Source organism: Anarrhichthys ocellatus, unplaced genomic scaffold (assembly GCF_004355925.1).
Source record: "Anarrhichthys ocellatus isolate YVR2014 unplaced genomic scaffold, GSC_Weel_1.0 scaffold36, whole genome shotgun sequence".
Taxonomy (NCBI): domain Eukaryota; kingdom Metazoa; phylum Chordata; class Actinopteri; order Perciformes; family Anarhichadidae; genus Anarrhichthys; species Anarrhichthys ocellatus.
The window spans coordinates 1,604,531-1,621,792 of NW_022280066.1; the positions used below are offsets into that span (position 1 = coordinate 1,604,531).

Genomic DNA, 17,262 nt, shown 5'->3' on the forward strand with positions numbered 1-17,262 from the left:
CCATAACAACCAACGCCGCGCACAGAGTTAACGTCATCACTTCGCGCTTCCAATCAAGATGGCTTCCTAGTTTCACACGTTATACCAACACAGGCGCTTGATTCGCACTTGGCAACAACATTGTACCTCGCGCGTCTCGACAGACATTCGCTTTCAATTGGTTTCAAAATGAAGTCGGACGTGGAGGAGTTAATGCCGAGGCTGCTGCCCGTTGAGTTTGGAGCCGCTGCAGAGGACCTGGACCTGAATGGACCGCCGAGAAACCCCCGCGAGTACCTCCGACAAGTCCAGTGAGTTCACCTCAAATAATTCCTATTTTTTTCTGCGTGCACAGTGACACACTTAGGGTGAATGCCGTGTGCTACCCCGATGCTACCCCCGGAAAAAGTGTACAAATGGTGGATACTTGCGAAGCTCGTCGGCTAACGTTAGCTAGGTTCACGTACCCAAAGAAAGTCAGACGGAGAGTTGTATTGTGACAGCCAGTGTTACAGTATATATTGCTTTATTGTTCAATGTCCACGCTTTGCTCAACTATAATCACATTAGAAATATGTATTTTTCATGTGAGTATAGTACATGAGGTGAACCAGTTCGCCATGTGCTTGAATGTTATATTTTTCATTATATATGTTTCATGTTATACGTATAATCTATGTTCTTCGTCAGGTTGGAGGCCTCACTGTGCCCAGAGGTGGTGGTTGCTCAGATTGACCCCAAGAAGCTGAAGAAGAAACAAACCATCAATGCCTCTGTGAGTAACCGTGCACACTATGAGGCGCGTCGTATTAAATGAAACAAAGAGTGCATAAACATACAGTGCAGTACAGATCTTAATGAGGCTCTTTCATGTCATTTGTGCTGTTTATTTGAGTCATTTTAAGGTTATGTTTAAGAATCAAGCTTGTGTTTTTCAATATACAAATCAAAACCAAAAACAATTCATCAGTAGACCAGACTGCTTGTGTAAAGTATAAAATGAGTTTCAAGGGACACACGGATGATGATGGCGGGTGTGAGATCACGTGGGATTGGAACTACTATGTATTCCACTCCTTCAAGAGGTGTCTTCTGTTTGAAGGTGGCGGGTTGCCATGCTGCTCCGGAGGGGTTCTCCCCCAGCCTCAGTTGGCAGCAGCACCAAGTCAGCAACTTCTCACATGTCAGACAGGTAAAATAAAACCCAGAAGACATCATCCAGTACTTTGTTTTTTTGTTTTTTTAAACTTTAGTTCATAAAATGCTAAACACTGTATCACATGTACATTCTAAATAACCAAAACCTCAAAGCTATGTCTGGAAACCCTTTGTTGAGCTGTCTAATCACTGACTGTATTGTGTGAAAGGTGTAATCCATGTCACGGGATGATCAAATAATCTTACTTGGCTCTGTGTTTAAGTGTGTTGCAATGATGCTCTTTGGCAGGGTTATTGAATTAAAAAATACAACAATCCCTTTTTACAATCAAACTATGTATGGGTTCTGCCTTTTGCATTCAGAGCATCACAAAGAACAGGGATCACTGGAGCAGCAACATTCTGGACGACGACGTAAAGATGGTGAGGAGATGACCTGGGCCGCAGAGTTCATTCCATGGCTACAAGTGCAAACCGATCACCAGCACATTTGAGGTGTCACCTCGAGAGCCTCCGTTTGTGTGTTTGAGCAGAATACTGATCGCTAGCAACACTTGCATTTGGTATAAATTCACATTTGTGTGTGTGTCCGACAGCCAGAGCTAACGGATGAGGAGGGCTGGAAGAGGTTTTGTTTAGGAGAGACGGTCTATGCGGGCGCTTCATCCAGCCAAACAGAAGCTGAACCAGAGCCGTTGCTGGATTACAGCAAGGTTGTATGAATGTTTGTGTGAAGTAAATTACTCATTTACTGAACTGTCATTTTTAATTTAATTTGATGGTCAGGTAATGGGCTAAATTCATACAAGAATCTTTCTATAATAATGAAACGTGTGTCCGTGCTCAGGTGGGCTACCCTCCCTTCCTCACCATCATCAGCAGACTGAACCAGGTGAACAGCCTCCTCCTTCACACACGTAACTCACATTCTGAAAACCAATCCAGCCGTCTGATTACTTGTTCTCGCTCTCTGTGTCGTCAGTCCACAGTGCTGATGGTGTTGGAAGTTCTAATCTGCTGGTTTGAGGAACACGAGTTTGTTCCACAGTTGGTGAGTTCAGTTCGTTAAGTCACTCCGCGTTTTTTTCCGATCGGTTGCCAACTCCTCATGTGTGACACCATGTTGTTGTTTGCCTGCTGTAGGGTCGCTGGTTGTACGCGTTGTTGGCCTGCCTGGAGAAGCCTCTGCTGCCCGAAGCCCACTCCTCCATCAGACAGCTGGCCAGGAGATGTGCTCAGCTCCGCAGCACACTGGTACGACTCTACCAATGTGTCTGCTGCTCCCTTAGCTCCTCTGTATTTAAGTGGAACATCTACAAGTTGAATTCATCTCGTTGGTGCTAAAAGCTCCCCGCTGAGGTGTAGGTGGTAGCTTATAGTGTCCTGTCATGGTAGCTCTCACAGCTCCTGCCAGAAACAATACAACCTTGTACTTTCTACCGTGTACTATTCACAGCGAGGACTGTTCCGTTTTTATTTTGCTTTTATGATTCCACAGGAGAGTCAGGAGGACGAGAAACTGCCTGCCCTCAACCTGCTCATCTGTCTTGTTGCCAGGTATCTACCACTGCGGTCACATGACATTTAATACATGAGGGCTGTCTGCAATGGTTGGTCATATTAAATCCAACACAAAGAGAGAGAGCTGTCAAGAATTTGTGGTCCTACCAGTATCTTGTTTATACAGAGTGATTATACCAACAGATTACAATTTGTATTATATATATTACATATGTCAGATATAACATGCATGCTCTGCTCCGTGTCTTTCCTGCAGATACTTTGAGCAGAGTGACCTGGCAGACCAGCCGGAGTGAGCACAGACGTGTGGCATCCTTCCAGATGAGTGAAGCAACGTATGAACAATTGAAGATGGAGACTCTTAAAACCAGCAGAGAGGACGCTCAAAGGAAGCAGCAGTGGAAACTACTACAGAGCTCTGCGGTGAAAGTTCAGGACGTCACCAAAAGATCTGAATCATGAACTCACAACCGGGATTATTTCAATTCATTTGGGTCTCTGCTGATGTAACAGGTCAACAACAGAAGCAGGAGATTATTTTTTTATTCTCTGTAGTTACTTTTTTCTATTAAACTGATTTACTTGTTATTTGTCAGAAAGCACCTTCAATATAGCTGCCAAGATCAGCAACCATGAAATGCGGTTATTACAAGGTGTGTTGTGGCTTTATACTCAGTCACACAGCACAAACAATCTTAGAGGTCAAAGGAGTGTTGGGGCTTTGAAAAGAGCCGGTCGCTGGTGGTAGAGCTGTGAAAATATACTAAATATAAATCACACATCGTGCTGGTTCTCCGGTTTCTCCAAACTGGGGCATGCTGACTCATCTACTGTAGGTTATACACCAACTGGATAAGTACCTCAGAAACCTACTTCAAAGTATCCATAATTGTGGGGACTCTGCTTTTGTATTTACAGCATTTTAAATGAATTCTGTGTTTTGGACTGTTGAAGAGGTCATCTCGGACTCTGGGAAATTGTAAAGGGAATTTCTGTATTTTGACATTCTACAGACCAATTAATGCAAAAAAAATCATCCGATTTAGTAGATACTCAAAACAGTTACAGCCCTGAAATGACAAGAATTACACCACACACGTCCACTAATATCTCACCTTTAATTTGAAGCAGATTTTTGGTACAAAAAAATGGAAAACATTTTCAAAAATCAGCATTTGCGCTAAATCACACATGTACCCACGTGATGAAGGTACAAGGGCCCTGACATTGAATGAACAGCGTTGTCACGTCAACTTGAAAACACTAGTGTGCGTTAATGGTTACTGCTACGATAACCACCATTAACCCAGCCTGTGGCATGATTAGGATGGAAACCTGTTAACATTCAACACATCACGCCACAAAGACCTTTCTAGAACCCAGATGACAGGACGAAGATCAATGACGGGACTAAATCATACCTGTTTAGTAAGGCGTCCAGTTTACATTTCTTTTGCCAAGTAAAGGTAACATTTTAACATCCACCATTTAATTCCTTTTTGACATCAACTCTTGAATCCCTACACTGAGAAAAAAAAAAAAAAAATCATGTTAAAACCTCAAACAGCCATCGTGACATTTCGAGAGACAATGCTAGTTTAAAAACTCTTTTCATGCGTCATTAAGCAAACCATTGATTTCCCCTCAGTGGTTTCCACCCGATCAGCGTCTCTTGTCCTTCCTGTCTCTATCTTTATGCTCCCTATCGCTCCGGGACGACCTGCCCCTCCCTTCGTCGCTCCTCTTCTTCTTCTCCTTGGACACCTTCGAGTCCCTCCCTCCTCCTCCGCCGCTCCCTCCTCTCTTGCGGTGACTTTTCTCTTCTCCTTTCTTCCGGTCCCTCGCCCTGTCAGACGGCCTCCTCTTGCGCTTGCTGTCGTCTCGGCTGCGACTTCGGCTGCTCTTGGACGATGAGGACGAGGAGGATGATGATGACGAAGAGGAGCGGCTGGATCCTGAGGATGAGGAGCTTCCGCTGGAGGAGGAGCCGGAAGAGGAAGAGGAGGAGCTTTTACTATGACTGCGGCCTTTCTTTGACTCCTTTGCCTTCTTCCTCCCTCTCCCACCGCCCTCCTTAGAGGGTGCGAGGGTGATGCTGGGGGCCTCCTGGGAATCGGGCAGTTTTTGGGGAGCTTCGTCCCCTGGTTTCTCCTCCACGGCCTGTTTCTCTGTTGCCGTGTTCTGGACCTTGGGGCCAGGGATGAGGAGGATATCCTGCCCAGGCTCCACGGAGGCTGTTTGGGGTTCTGGGGTTGGAGGAGATGCCTGGGTCTCAGAGGGCTTTACTGCCGGCTCCCCTACTGTGTGGCTGAGCTGGGGCTGGTGACTGGTGTCTGGTGCTTCTTGGCTGGCTACAGTTGGTTCAGAGGACTGGGTGTCCTGGGTCTTCTCAGTTTGGAGGTCTATGGGCCCCTGCTTACTGTCTGCTTCTTCCTCATTGCCCTTACTCCTGTCCACCTGCTCTGGCCCGCCCCCCACCTCCATCTCCTCTGACTCCGGACTTCTTTCCTTCTCTCCCTTCTCCCCTCTGTCCTTTACATCTTTAACCCCCTCCTCCCCTACCTTCTCCTGACTCTCCTCCTCAATCAACTCCATCATCTCCACCTCTTTCTTCTTCAACACTTCCTTCTTCCCTTCCTCCCACTTGTTCTTCTCTTTCACCTTTCTATCCCCCTCCCTCTCCCTCGCCTCATCTTCCTCCTCCTCTTCCTCCATCTCTGCATCCCCCTTGTTACCTGTCACCTTGACTACCTGACCCGCTGGCTTACCCTCCGCCGAGTGGTCCATCCCTGTTGCTGCCGTGTTGCCATCCTGGTCGCGGTTTGGTTGCCTCCGGGGGCGGGACTCCATCTTGCTGAGGTGTTCGGCAAAAGCCTCACGCCTCTCCTCAAACACCGCTGTCCAGAAAACAGAACCGAATAGCCACAGAGGTTACAAAGTGATAAACACACAAGTCTTCCTCAAGTACAGGAAACGCATGGAAAAGATGCTTCCGACGAGAAGAAGGCCACTGACCATTTAGTTTCTTGGTGGAGTCATCGAGGAGTTTCTGTGTGGCGGAGCATATTTTTCCAGGTATGTAGAAGAGGTGAGGTTTGGTCTTGGTACGAATGTATTTCACCAGACGATTGTTGTGGCTGGTCCACCCCTCTTGCTGACAGAGGAGGAAAGAGAAGGTTAAATACAATTCTGTGAAAGTACAAACTGTCTCCATCTCATTTGTTTTAGATGCAATCATAACACTATATCTCAATATTCATCTCCAAATGCAAACAATCAGTCTGTGCTGCTCGTTTCTACTGGTATTTTCTTACCAGCTGAGCTAATTCCACTTTCTGTTCCAGCAGTCTCAGCTCAGTCTGTTTGGTTCTCCTCTCTTCAAACAGTCCCCTCTTGTCACTCTCCACCTTCTTTTTCTCAGCCTCAGCCTGAACCTCAAGCTTCTGCTCGATCTCTGTACGACGCTTTTGCTGCAACAGCAGAAGATGGACGGAGACAGGATGAGTTCAAGAGGAAGATAAACACAGTTGTATTGAATGGTATTGTGCCAGCAGTGACAATACACTAAAACACTATGGCCCAGATGATGTCCATTACTTTTACAATCAGAGCACATATATCAACCAAATCTTTTTGCAGTCTGGTTTCAGTGACAGATTAGCTAAAGACCACCATCTAAGTCAGTGAAAGCATAATTAGATACAAATATTTCAGGGGCATATTGTTATCTTTGTGCTGTGGATAAAATAAGCCAATACCAAGAACTATTTTGAATTGACATCTATTAACTATTCAGGAAGTGGCTTTATTTGCTTTGCCCGCCCTCCTCAGAGGCCAACAGTTCACTCGGACATTGGACAGATGTTCCTCACCTTCTCTGTGGAGACGTGGGACTCTTGTTTGAATTTCTGCAGGGTCCCCATCAGCAGGCCGAACATACGCCGATTCCTGAACGAGAGACCACAAACCCACCATCACACACGACTGCCAACTTTCAGCTGTACACTGATCTTCAGTGCCATTTATATTTCCCCAATTTCTGTGTTTGTTGGTGAAATTTAACAAATGTGAGCATAAATATGACAGTGGTGCAGGCCTACCTCTGTTTGCCCCTCTCATCCATGGTTTGATCTTGAATGAGGTCTCTGCGTGTTCTCTCCTTAGAGGTAGCTACTACAGACGACTGCAACGCCGGCTGAGGGAAGAAGAAAACACGACAGAGACAAACCCATTCATTAGGTCCATTTGTCTTCAACAACCCTGAGTGTCTTAGCTTAGCAAATATGAACAGCGCCACCAACACAGAAGAGATCAACTCTTCATTCTTACCTTTTTGACGTCGTCATCATCCTCGGCGTCGCTGTCGTGACGTGAGTCTCTCCTGGCCCTCTGGTCCCCCGCCAGCCTGCAGACATGCACAGAGAGATAAGACGCCCAGAAATACTTCACACATTCTATGTAAACGCAGCACGCTGACAGCTAAGACTCACATTTGTCAGAACACACAGAATCAAAGTGATTCAATTACTAAAAAACACTGGCATGACCTGAACACAAGGGTACAAAAAAACCCCAGAAAGACTGCACCAAACACTCAGAACATATGGTGAATGTTGTATTTCCTGATTGCTGGTTGACTGGAGGCAGTCTTTGAGCTGTGTGCAAATGAAAGTGTTTGGATCCCCTAGAGCAATACAAGCAACCAACAAATGTAATTTCCCAATACCAGCAATAAAGTCTTATTTAAACTAGAAACATTTTATTGAAAATTGAGTGGAAGTCCATTTGTTTTACTAATCTACTGAACTTACTTGAGTTCCTTTCAATCTACATGGGATGTTTTACCATCATGAGATTGTGCGCAGAGTTGCCGTTAGTATGACAGTTTGATGCACATTGCATATTGAAAAACATTTAAATCTCACCTCAGCAGGACTCCTTCGATGTCCCTCTGCTTGGCAGGGGGGCCGCCGCTTCCCATGTCTGAGAGACTACGCCTGGGACAGGACAGAGACACAGCGGTTAGACTTTAAAACAATCAAGTCTGATCTGTATGCAGCCTATTGTAAAAATGTATCATTGCACATATAGTTATTGAGTATTGTACACGCAATGGCCAATCCATTAGGTACACCTGACTAACACTAATGCAGTCTGATTCAACAGGCCTTCATTGGTCATAGTCAGTTCTAGCTGTAACTGTTGATCAGTCTATTTCATGGTCACTTTGGAAACAAGTTTGTTGCAAAGTTGACTTGTATAGTTCCATATTAAGAGGTGTTCAGTTTACATCTTAATATTTAGTGTAAACACATTCATATGTATAAATTGTAATACATATAAATCCACCAAACAGCCACATTAGTCTTTTATCAATTAAATTGGTGGCTTATTAATTAGTCAAACTCACAAATGTGACTTGAAGAAGCATGGACCAAATTTCGTAACTAGTTTTCAAATTCAAATGTGGTCGCTTGCACGCCGTCCGAGTACACCCAGCGTCTGAATGAGCAGAAATGTTGAATGCAGCCGACTGGAGCACAGCGTTACCTGAGCAGGTTCACTCCTCTGCCTCTACCTCCACCTCCACCGGGGCCTGCCATGGGGCCGCCGCTGAGCCGACGGATCTGACCCGGTCTGTGAACACAACCAGAAACAACGTCCGTCAGTCGTTCGTCACATCAGCGCAGATGATCATGTTGGTATAGCATTCTGGCAGCAGAGACATTTGGTAAGAGTAACAAAACAGGTAACGTTTTATCTGGATTGACACGCCTGCAGGGCCTTGCACGGTACTGTGGTATTCCACTTCAATATCAAGACTAATGTATTGATATGTATGAGTTGTGTGTGGCTAATCTATCCGTTTGGACGCAGCTAATGCGACAGTGTGTCGGTTCCACAAGCACAAAACAATGTACGTAGGTGGTAATGTTCGCTAACTAGCTAACCGACTCATGTTAGCGAATGTTGCTAGTCATTTGAATGCTAGCAATTTGGTTAGCTCACCACGAGAAATACGCCAAAAGCAAAAACATAAAAAACACTAGGGCTCTTTCTTCTTTTACCTCGATTCATTGGGGTCACGTCCTGTTAATTTACGAATATTATCGTCCACATTCTTCAGGCTTTCCTTTGCTTTTTCGAGCTGGTCTTGCAAGCTCCGCACTACCACCGCCATCTTGCCAACCAGTTAGCGCGAATCACGTGTTGTTTCTTCTTCTTCTACCTTCGCTCGCTCTTCTTTTTTTCTTCGGTCGTGGTTGCTGAGATGCGAGGTTGTGGCGCAGTACCGCCATCTGCTGCTCAGTTGATGTTGTTTTTGTATCCGAAAAGCATAAACTCATAATTTATGCCTGTTTGAATTACCTATATACCAAATGCATGCCGTTTTGAAACCCAACATTGACAGAATAAGACATCTGACGAAATAAAAAACAATCAAAATAGTAGGAACACATGCCCTAGACCAAGTTCAACACGTCTGTTAAATTATTGTGTGACACTTCATATTGTTTTGTTTCATGTCTCCTGAGCCTCACATTACAGGTGTTCTTCCTTCTCATCTTTTGAACTGCATCACAAACAGTGAGCTGAGCGCACCGGCTCTAAACTGTGAGTCCAACAATGAGAATGAACCCCCCCCCCCCCCTTTTTGAGTCCTGCTCTCACAGCTCTTGCATATCAAAGTGTGCAGCAAGCATCGAACAGGATTTCATTTCTGCAGATGAATGCCTCACAAGATGGATAGATAGAGAATTGCTTTATTAAGCCAGCTACAGCAGCAATTATGGTACAGGTAAATAAAAATAAGTAAAAATATTAAATATCAAATGCACAATATATACAATAAGAATAACATAGTAAAATTATTAGATATAAAAATGCAGAATACATACAATGAAATAGAATAATATTGAATTAACTAACTAGTGCAAACATTTAACCAAACAACAGTGTAACAGTGTTATAGTTGTGTGATTGATCTGGCCAGAGGTGATTTATTATAAAGTCTTATTGCAGGAATGTTCTTCTGTATCTGTCCTCGGGTTATCCAATATGGATAATAGTTTCTTCAGTGTCCTCCTCTCCACCACCTCTTCCAGAGTGTCCAGTTGGCAGCCAACGATGGAGCCGGCCTTCTTAACCAGTTTGTTAAGTCTGTTGGTGTCTCCGGCTCCAATGCTGCTCCCCCAGCAGACGGAGAAGTACAGTAAATAAAATTAAAAAAAAAAATAAAATAAAATAATTTAGTAAAATCAACAAATAAAAAAACAACTGAAAAGCAACGACATCACATAAAAGCCACTCAGTAAAAACGTGTTTTAAGAAGTGATTTAAATGAGGAGGGGCCCTAATGGAAAAAGCAGGGCCACCTTTAGTTTTGAGCCTCGACTTTGGAACAGCCAGAAGGGCCCTGCCTGAGGATCCAAGGCTGCGAGCTGGCCCATAGGGGGGGGTCAACATTTCCTCTATATATGTTGGGGCCAGACCCAAACATGCTTTAAAAGTGATCAGTAAAATGTTAAAATCAATTCTAAAATGGACAGGGAGCCAGTGAAGAGAAGCCAGGATTGGGGTGATGTGATGTCATCTGTTAAAACCAGTGAGAAGCTGGTTTTGTGCCTCTTTAAGTAATCTAGAAAGATTAATAGGAGTTTCAACAATTTAAAATAACAAATAATCATTTAATACTTTTACTCTTATTCCCGTGTCTGACACACCTCAGTGAAAGTTGAGCAAGTCTTCGGTATTGAAACGGCAGCTTCACGGTAACCGTGGGACACACAGAAATGTGTTATTGTTTCAGCTTAATTGCATAACACCAACGAGGTAATCTCATTACCCAGAAGCCCTTTGTCTGAGCTCTGAACACAGCAGGAAACAAACTCAAATGAGCAGTGAAGCCTTTTTCTGGGTGGCGTTGCCGCCGAGGCCATGAGCAGATATATTTGTCATAAATGCTGCTTTTAAAATAAATCATGAGTAAAAGCACAACAAAGCCTTTCTGCATATTAAACCCAGTGAATAGAGTTGAACACTTTGTTAGGCACTGCTTTTGGCTGCATCATTATTATCTACGCCTCCATGTTTTTTCCCCTGAATGAAACATTTACTATTTGTAACTGTTGCTCAAATTTAAATCCTCCAGTTCAGCACCAACATGACTCCTTGTTAAATATTGAAGTACTGCAGGCTGCTGTTTTCTTAATATCTTATATTCTGTATCTTGTATTTTACACCTCTACAGATTAAAGCGAGTGAGCAGAGGGGAATCCTTCCTCCTGGGTTGTTGCCTCATCTCTCTTCCTGCTTGCTGTGTAGGGATGCGTTACCAGAGCTCATGTTTCTGGTGTTCCCTTATCAACGGCCCCCCGTTTCCTGTAACCAAGGTGACGTACGTACGTACGTACGTACGTACGTACGTACGCGTGCGTGTGTGTGTGCGCTGAATAAGACTCTGGGAGCAAACAACTTTTTAATGCTTTTATTCACTGACTAAAAGAAGAGAAGCATTCATTCAACATTAATTCAAATCAACATTCGTCATATTGCCCCCCCTCCCCTCCCCTCCCCTCCCCTCAGGTGGAAGCCATCTGTCAGTTAAGAGGTTTTACAACAGAGCCACGGATCAACACCAAGATAAAACCGGTCCTCTCGGCCAGAGAAGACTCGTTCCTGCAGACTAAAAAAAAACAACCAAACAGCTGAAAAGGTTTCAAATCAGAGTTTTGTATTATTTTGGATTTACATTTACATTAAGAGCAGTTTGACAGACGTAGATTAAGCCGAGTTCTCAATCGAAGCGTTCCCACGTACAGACAGACGGAGGGAAGATCTTGGAGCTTTTTCTTTGCTGGTCACAACAAGTCTTAATCCACGCCGCTGCACGCACTCGGACATTTAGCGAGACGGCGTACGGATCAGATTAGAATGTTAAACTGCATTTAAAAGATGCTCCATGTGGTTTGAAACTGGGTCCAGCTGTGTTTTGGGGGGCTTCCGTCTGCTTCCCTGCCTACAGAGAGACCCCACGGCTATGTGCTCACTTTAACAAACACACAGGAACACAACGCTCATAATAGTCAACATTAAGGATGGTAAAAACACACACACACACACACGACGACGGATCTTTTCGGATTTACAAAGTCTGTGTGATTTTATTATATACTTCATGTTCATAAATTGAACCCGTACATGTGTTGCATAAGAGTATACCACGGTAATGCATTGTTGATACCCAATACAAATATGCACTGTGTGAGTTTATATATATCTATATATAGATCTATTTATAGTTCTTCCTCTATGGTTTTCTAAAGGCGCTGTCAGCACTGCTCGTGCCCCTTTGTGGCCACTAGTAAGACTGCTGTTATTGCAAACTGTCCTGATTTTAAACAAATGCACAACATTCGTACCACGATAAAACTGGGGCCGTCTAGCCGGTCTCACAGAGACCAAAAGTGAGCCCGCCGTCACCGCCGCCGGCTGGCCGACCAGAATCACAAAGATCTCAAAAACGATAAAACGAGAAGATTTCAGAAATCATCATAAGGCCAAGTATTGTCGTTGCAAGTTCTTAATAGTTTGCGTCTTCATTTCTACTGTGTGACAGAGAGGGAAAAGAAAGGAAAAAAACTGAAAAAATAAACTAAAATAGAGAAGAGTGTGGATTATATGCATTCCTCTTGCATAGTTGTTGGGCTGGACTGGGCAGCAGGCCTGCCCGGATAATTAGGGTTGGCTCTCCAGACTTGACAAGAAAGACTTTGTTGAGCAGCCAGAAGCGTCAGAGCCACAGTAGCCGAGATCTAAATGAAGAGAGTTGGCTGACACTGAAGCACGGGTGTCTATCACTTCCTTGATGCAGCCGCTACGCGCCACAGCTACTGACAAGAGTTTGGCCAGGTCATGCTATCAGTGCTATGTTGTTGTTTCTTCTCTAGATACACGGTGTGGCAAATTGTCTGACAAATACTCTTATTTCACTGCCGAGATCATGGTCATAAACTGACTTCAGTTGTTATTGTCAAGACCGTTGCTGAAATAGAAAACTGGAAAGTCCAAACTTCCTCCGAGGCTCTGGGCACGGCTAAAGATCTTTTCTCTGTGTGAGCCTCCCCATTGGCAGAGATCCCATCCAGCCGTACACACCTCTATCTAAGTCTGTTACACAGGGCTGATTCTAATACAAGTGCAATGCACATCCAGTGTTTTTCTTTTCTCAGAGTAACAGAAACATGCCAGCCCTCTTTGAGGCTATTCAAAGTCTGGTAGTAGTCTATGGTCTTAGCATATAGGTTTAAAAACACAAAAGAAAAGGGGAAGCGGCTGATAATCTGTGATGAGGAAACCCTGTCTCTTCATGGCAATCCTTTCAGAAACAAGTCCCTGAACCATCTTACTTCCTCCTCTCTCTCTACGGCTATTTTAAGTGTACTTTCTAAATCATTGTGAATATTTCCCGAGAGTCGACGTTACACTCTCAAGCTGGCAATGATCAAAAGGGAAATGAAAGTGGCCGTGTCTGATGTGTGTTTGCCTGTTTAGACTGATGCAGATCTGACGCAGTCGGCTGCTTTGGTACTAAAATAACACACATCTGATCCGTCCACGTCAATCACATATATATTGACTGTTAAGTGCGCTCACAGAGGTGTCAAACCCAACTCTTTGTACATGGGCCTGGCAGGACAGATGGACCCAGACCGGCAGAACTGTATCTACAGTTTTAACAAGCTGTCCAGGCCAACTGTCTCAGATGGACTACATTAGAGGCCAGCTCTGCAGATTCAATTACCCAGCAGGCCACAGGGGCCCCGATATCATCCAGGATTTCTCTACGAATGCATATAATAAGCACAGAAAAAAAAATAAGAAGTCAAAAGGGCAGATTGAACTGGCTGCGACCACATCAATGTACAGTAACTGCTGGTAATGGTCTCCTGAATAACTGACGACTCCTCTAGAGCCTTCACACCTGTCATTTTAATGGCATTTAAAATAAGGCTCCGCTAGCTGCGTGTCAGTCAGTCACACACAAACCTCTGTCTGCATATGGTGTATGAACAAGTCCATGTGTGTCCACAGTGAATGCGTGCTGGGACTTCTGTGTGCGCTCATGTGTCTGTTAAATACGCAGACTAACTTCCTCTTACTGTGTTGTGATGTTCTTTGACCTGGCAGATTGATCCGATGGGTGGAACCCACTCATTTGGTGGAAAGAGAAGCTAGTTCTTGTGCTGTATTTAGCACACGGTCAGTGTGAGCTGCTTTCACACTCTTGATCTTTTGTGTACCGGACACAAAAACAAAAAAAAAGGCCTCGAAAAATGACCTCGGGATGCTGAAGGGAAAGTGTTTAAATAACCGAGTCTAAAACATCAACGCACCTCCACTCTGCTCAGACCAGCTGGTGATCCGGTGTGTCTAGTCCATAATAGCTGCGTTCCAGATCTCTTCCAAAAAAAACAGAAAAAAACCCACCACTCGTTCAAAAGTTACAAAAAATATAGCATATATTTATATCGTCTAAATTTCATGCAGACACTTAACTAGCCATGTAGTAAACGGTGTGCCAAAGTCAGACGGCCTGAGCGATCCCCCCCCCCCCCACAGTGTGGAATGTCCCGTTCCTAGCAGCAAATCACGTCACAGGGACTTAAAAGCACTTCCCGTCAGACTTGACCGTGGCCCACAGGCTCGCCATGCAACGCGTCAGACCGTGTCCCGGCTGAGAGGAGCTTCAGGAAGCGTTTAGTCCCTGGCGTGTTTGGAGATTGAACCAAACTCCTCCTCCTCGCCTTTTCTTAGCTTTTACATTCACTCACAGTGAAACAGGTGATGGAGGGAGGAACGTGTGGAAGAACACTGCTCTGGACTAGAGAAATGCCTGGCTTTTGCTCTGTGAGGTGCACTTCAGGAAATGAGCCACGTTGTAACAATGCTGCCTACCCTCATTAAGTAACACATGCTGGTTAGAAATATCAAACAGCGCTTTTCACCACCCACATTCTATACAGCTGGTGTGAACACAGGGTGCAGCCGCTGAGACAGCGCTGGCCCGACTTTTTGCGCTTTTTGGTCTCCTTTCGCACCAACCGCAGAGCGAGACTGTTGCCGCGTTATCTGGTCCGTAGCACGTGGAACAGAGTGGTCGGGAGCTCAGGGGGAGAAACCACAAAGTTGAGCGGAACCACTAAGAGGGAGGAAAGAGAAAGAGAGGACAGCACTAGAAGGAGGTGGAGAGTAGGAAAGAATACTGGAGCAGCCTCCTGCCAGCGTGCGGGCACTTCAGATAGACTTGTGTCTGGGTTTAGGACCTGGTCTACTGTGGTCTTTGGCAGCTTAAAAACGCATCAAGGGAGGAGAACAGATCCAGTGACTCCTACTGTTCATAGAGTGAGGCCTGAGCTTTGGGAACGTCCCCTCCTTTTGAAAACAGATTGTACCCTGAGAACTAACGAAAGATTTGTTTCCTGCTGCAGTAGAAGTGTTAAGACCCCCCCCCCCCCTATATATACACACACACACACACACACCCCGCTACGCTGCTGACAACTTAACGCGCACACAGTCACACCATGTTACTCACACATTTCTACTGGGTACACTTTAGAGAGCTTACATGAAAACGTGCGCAGAAAACACAAGCACGCTTTACAGGAGAGATTAAAACGTGCGTGTGCTGAAAACCAGAGACACAGTCGCCTCAAATGCTGCTTCCCTAAAGAGTGAACCAAACAATCACAGCAACAAACGACTGAAGCAACGTGAAGCTATCACCCCGGTGGAGAGCAGAGGCTTGAGAAGCAGTCGAGACTCCAGAAGCTTTCAGGCACGAGACGGCTCAATGTTGAGCTCGAGACATTATTGAGAAGCCGTTTCTCCACTGATGTAGTAAGAGTAGTCAAAATGCTGTGCCATACTGTCTCCCGCATATTGTCGACGACGTCTTTCTCTCTGCAGACTGTGAAATAGTTCGCAAATTGTCAAAAAAACATTAACTCTTGATTAAGAATTTGTCGAGGAGGACATTTCCTCACAAGTGTATGGGAGTGAAATTCATGATAACAACACATCTCTTTATACCTCTTCCAATTGGGAGTATTAGAGGTTTTTAAGTTCTGCTCAAGCTGCCCATAGACTGAGGAAGAAACGCAGCCCCTCCTTTTATTGTGGGTAGGAAAAGAGCCACGAGGTGACTTCTAGTGGGGAGCCAATAACGGTTAAGAAGACGAGAAGCGGAGGAGGAAGCACACACGGTGGCTAGGGTGGGATTTGTAAAATCAGCTTTTTTTAAAATAACTTGTTTGTAAAAAAACATAATCTATTTGCTCAGCTCAGATGACCATCTAGTTTTAATGACTGGAGATTGTTTCCCTCTTTATCAGGTGATGCCTATACCAACACAAACAGCTTAGTCAAGCTCGAAAAAGAAAAGAATGAGATGAGGCAAAATCAGGAGGCAAGGAAGAAGAAAAGATAAAAACACATTTTGGTCTGAATGCGTCCTGTTGGCATTGCTATCCTCTGAGTGTTGGGAGTGAGCAGCTCTGTGTGCAGCCACAGAAGGCCTTTAAAAGAACCTCCTGGTACCAGAGCGCATTAATCCTGAGACATGGACCAACGACTAGATAGACTCGTCATAGCTAGACCATCGAGGTCCCTTCACAGATGAGCAAACATTTGGTAACCACAGGCCCACCGCTGGGACCCATTCATTCAGAACCAAGCTAAGCACTGGCCCACTGTGTAACTCAGGATCCATATCAGTCTACTTGTAATAAAAAAATAAATGAAAAAAAATAAATCTCTGGTCAACCTTGTAAACGACAGACCTGGATATGGGCCTCCACACTCTGCGATGCCATTGCCCCCGACCCTCTAAAGCGCCACGTCGTGCAAAACAAGTGAGCGGATTTGGGAGAGTCGACAGCGTTTACTTAGGGAGGTTAGGTGCTCGCATTTTCCTGGTGAAATCCCACCTCGGCTCTAGAAATGCTGTCAGGACCCCGGAGCAGCAGATGTCACCACACCGGCCCAGCTATCGACTGGTCTCCCCCGCGGTGGCCCCTGGCTTGAGTCCTGATCATGGCGTGCTTGTGCTTCCGCAGAGCCCGAATAACATTTCTTTCATATATTGGGGCGAATGGAATTGGGACAGTAAAAGCGACTGCGATTCAACCGAAGTCGCGCCTGCACCCTGGTTAATGGAAGCCTGAGGACCAAGCCAGCCGCACCGCCAGACGGGAGGAAGTCGTTTCACACCAGAAGATTGACTACATTCACTTCAGAAGTTAACAGGGCCCGGCAGGTCCTCCGTGGAAAGCATGGACTCCCTTCACTCCGCAGCAGCTCTCTGCCCCCCCCTTATCGACTGAGATATAAAACATGTGCAATGAGCAGACAGCTTTTGCCATTCTTTAGTCTTTATCAACCTTAATCTTTGAAAACAAATGTATGATTAAGTTTACTGATCCCCCAACCAACCGAGGGTCTATCAGATGGCATAATGAACAACATCATCAATAATAATAACAACAACTGTATCCAGAAATCATGGGGCTGTTTCCAAGGCAACTGTGACTCGAGGAAATT

General features: G+C 45.0%; 2 protein-coding genes across 2 annotated transcripts; one reads left to right on the forward strand and one right to left on the reverse strand.

Moving 5' to 3' along the window:
- Positions 1-57: 57 nt before the first annotated feature.
- gemin2 (gem (nuclear organelle) associated protein 2) lies at positions 58-4,415 on the forward strand. The gene is made up of 10 exons (XM_031866810.1): positions 58-290; positions 670-754; positions 1,082-1,171; positions 1,501-1,560; positions 1,734-1,850; positions 1,985-2,029; positions 2,120-2,188; positions 2,281-2,391; positions 2,636-2,694; positions 2,915-4,415. Exons 1-10 carry the CDS (start codon positions 169-171, stop codon positions 2,952-2,954), a joined length of 798 nt encoding a protein of 265 aa, XP_031722670.1. The 5' UTR covers positions 58-168; the 3' UTR covers positions 2,955-4,415.
- pnn (pinin, desmosome associated protein) lies at positions 3,760-8,851 on the reverse strand. Its single transcript, XM_031866809.1, has 9 exons — positions 8,727-8,851; positions 8,209-8,295; positions 7,584-7,655; positions 6,988-7,063; positions 6,759-6,853; positions 6,531-6,606; positions 5,973-6,128; positions 5,674-5,812; positions 3,760-5,555 (listed from the first exon to the last, which is right to left on the reverse strand). Exons 1-9 carry the CDS (start codon positions 8,837-8,839, stop codon positions 4,321-4,323), a joined length of 2,049 nt encoding a protein of 682 aa, XP_031722669.1. The 5' UTR covers positions 8,840-8,851; the 3' UTR covers positions 3,760-4,320.
- Between the last annotated feature and the right edge of the window lie 8,411 nt (positions 8,852-17,262).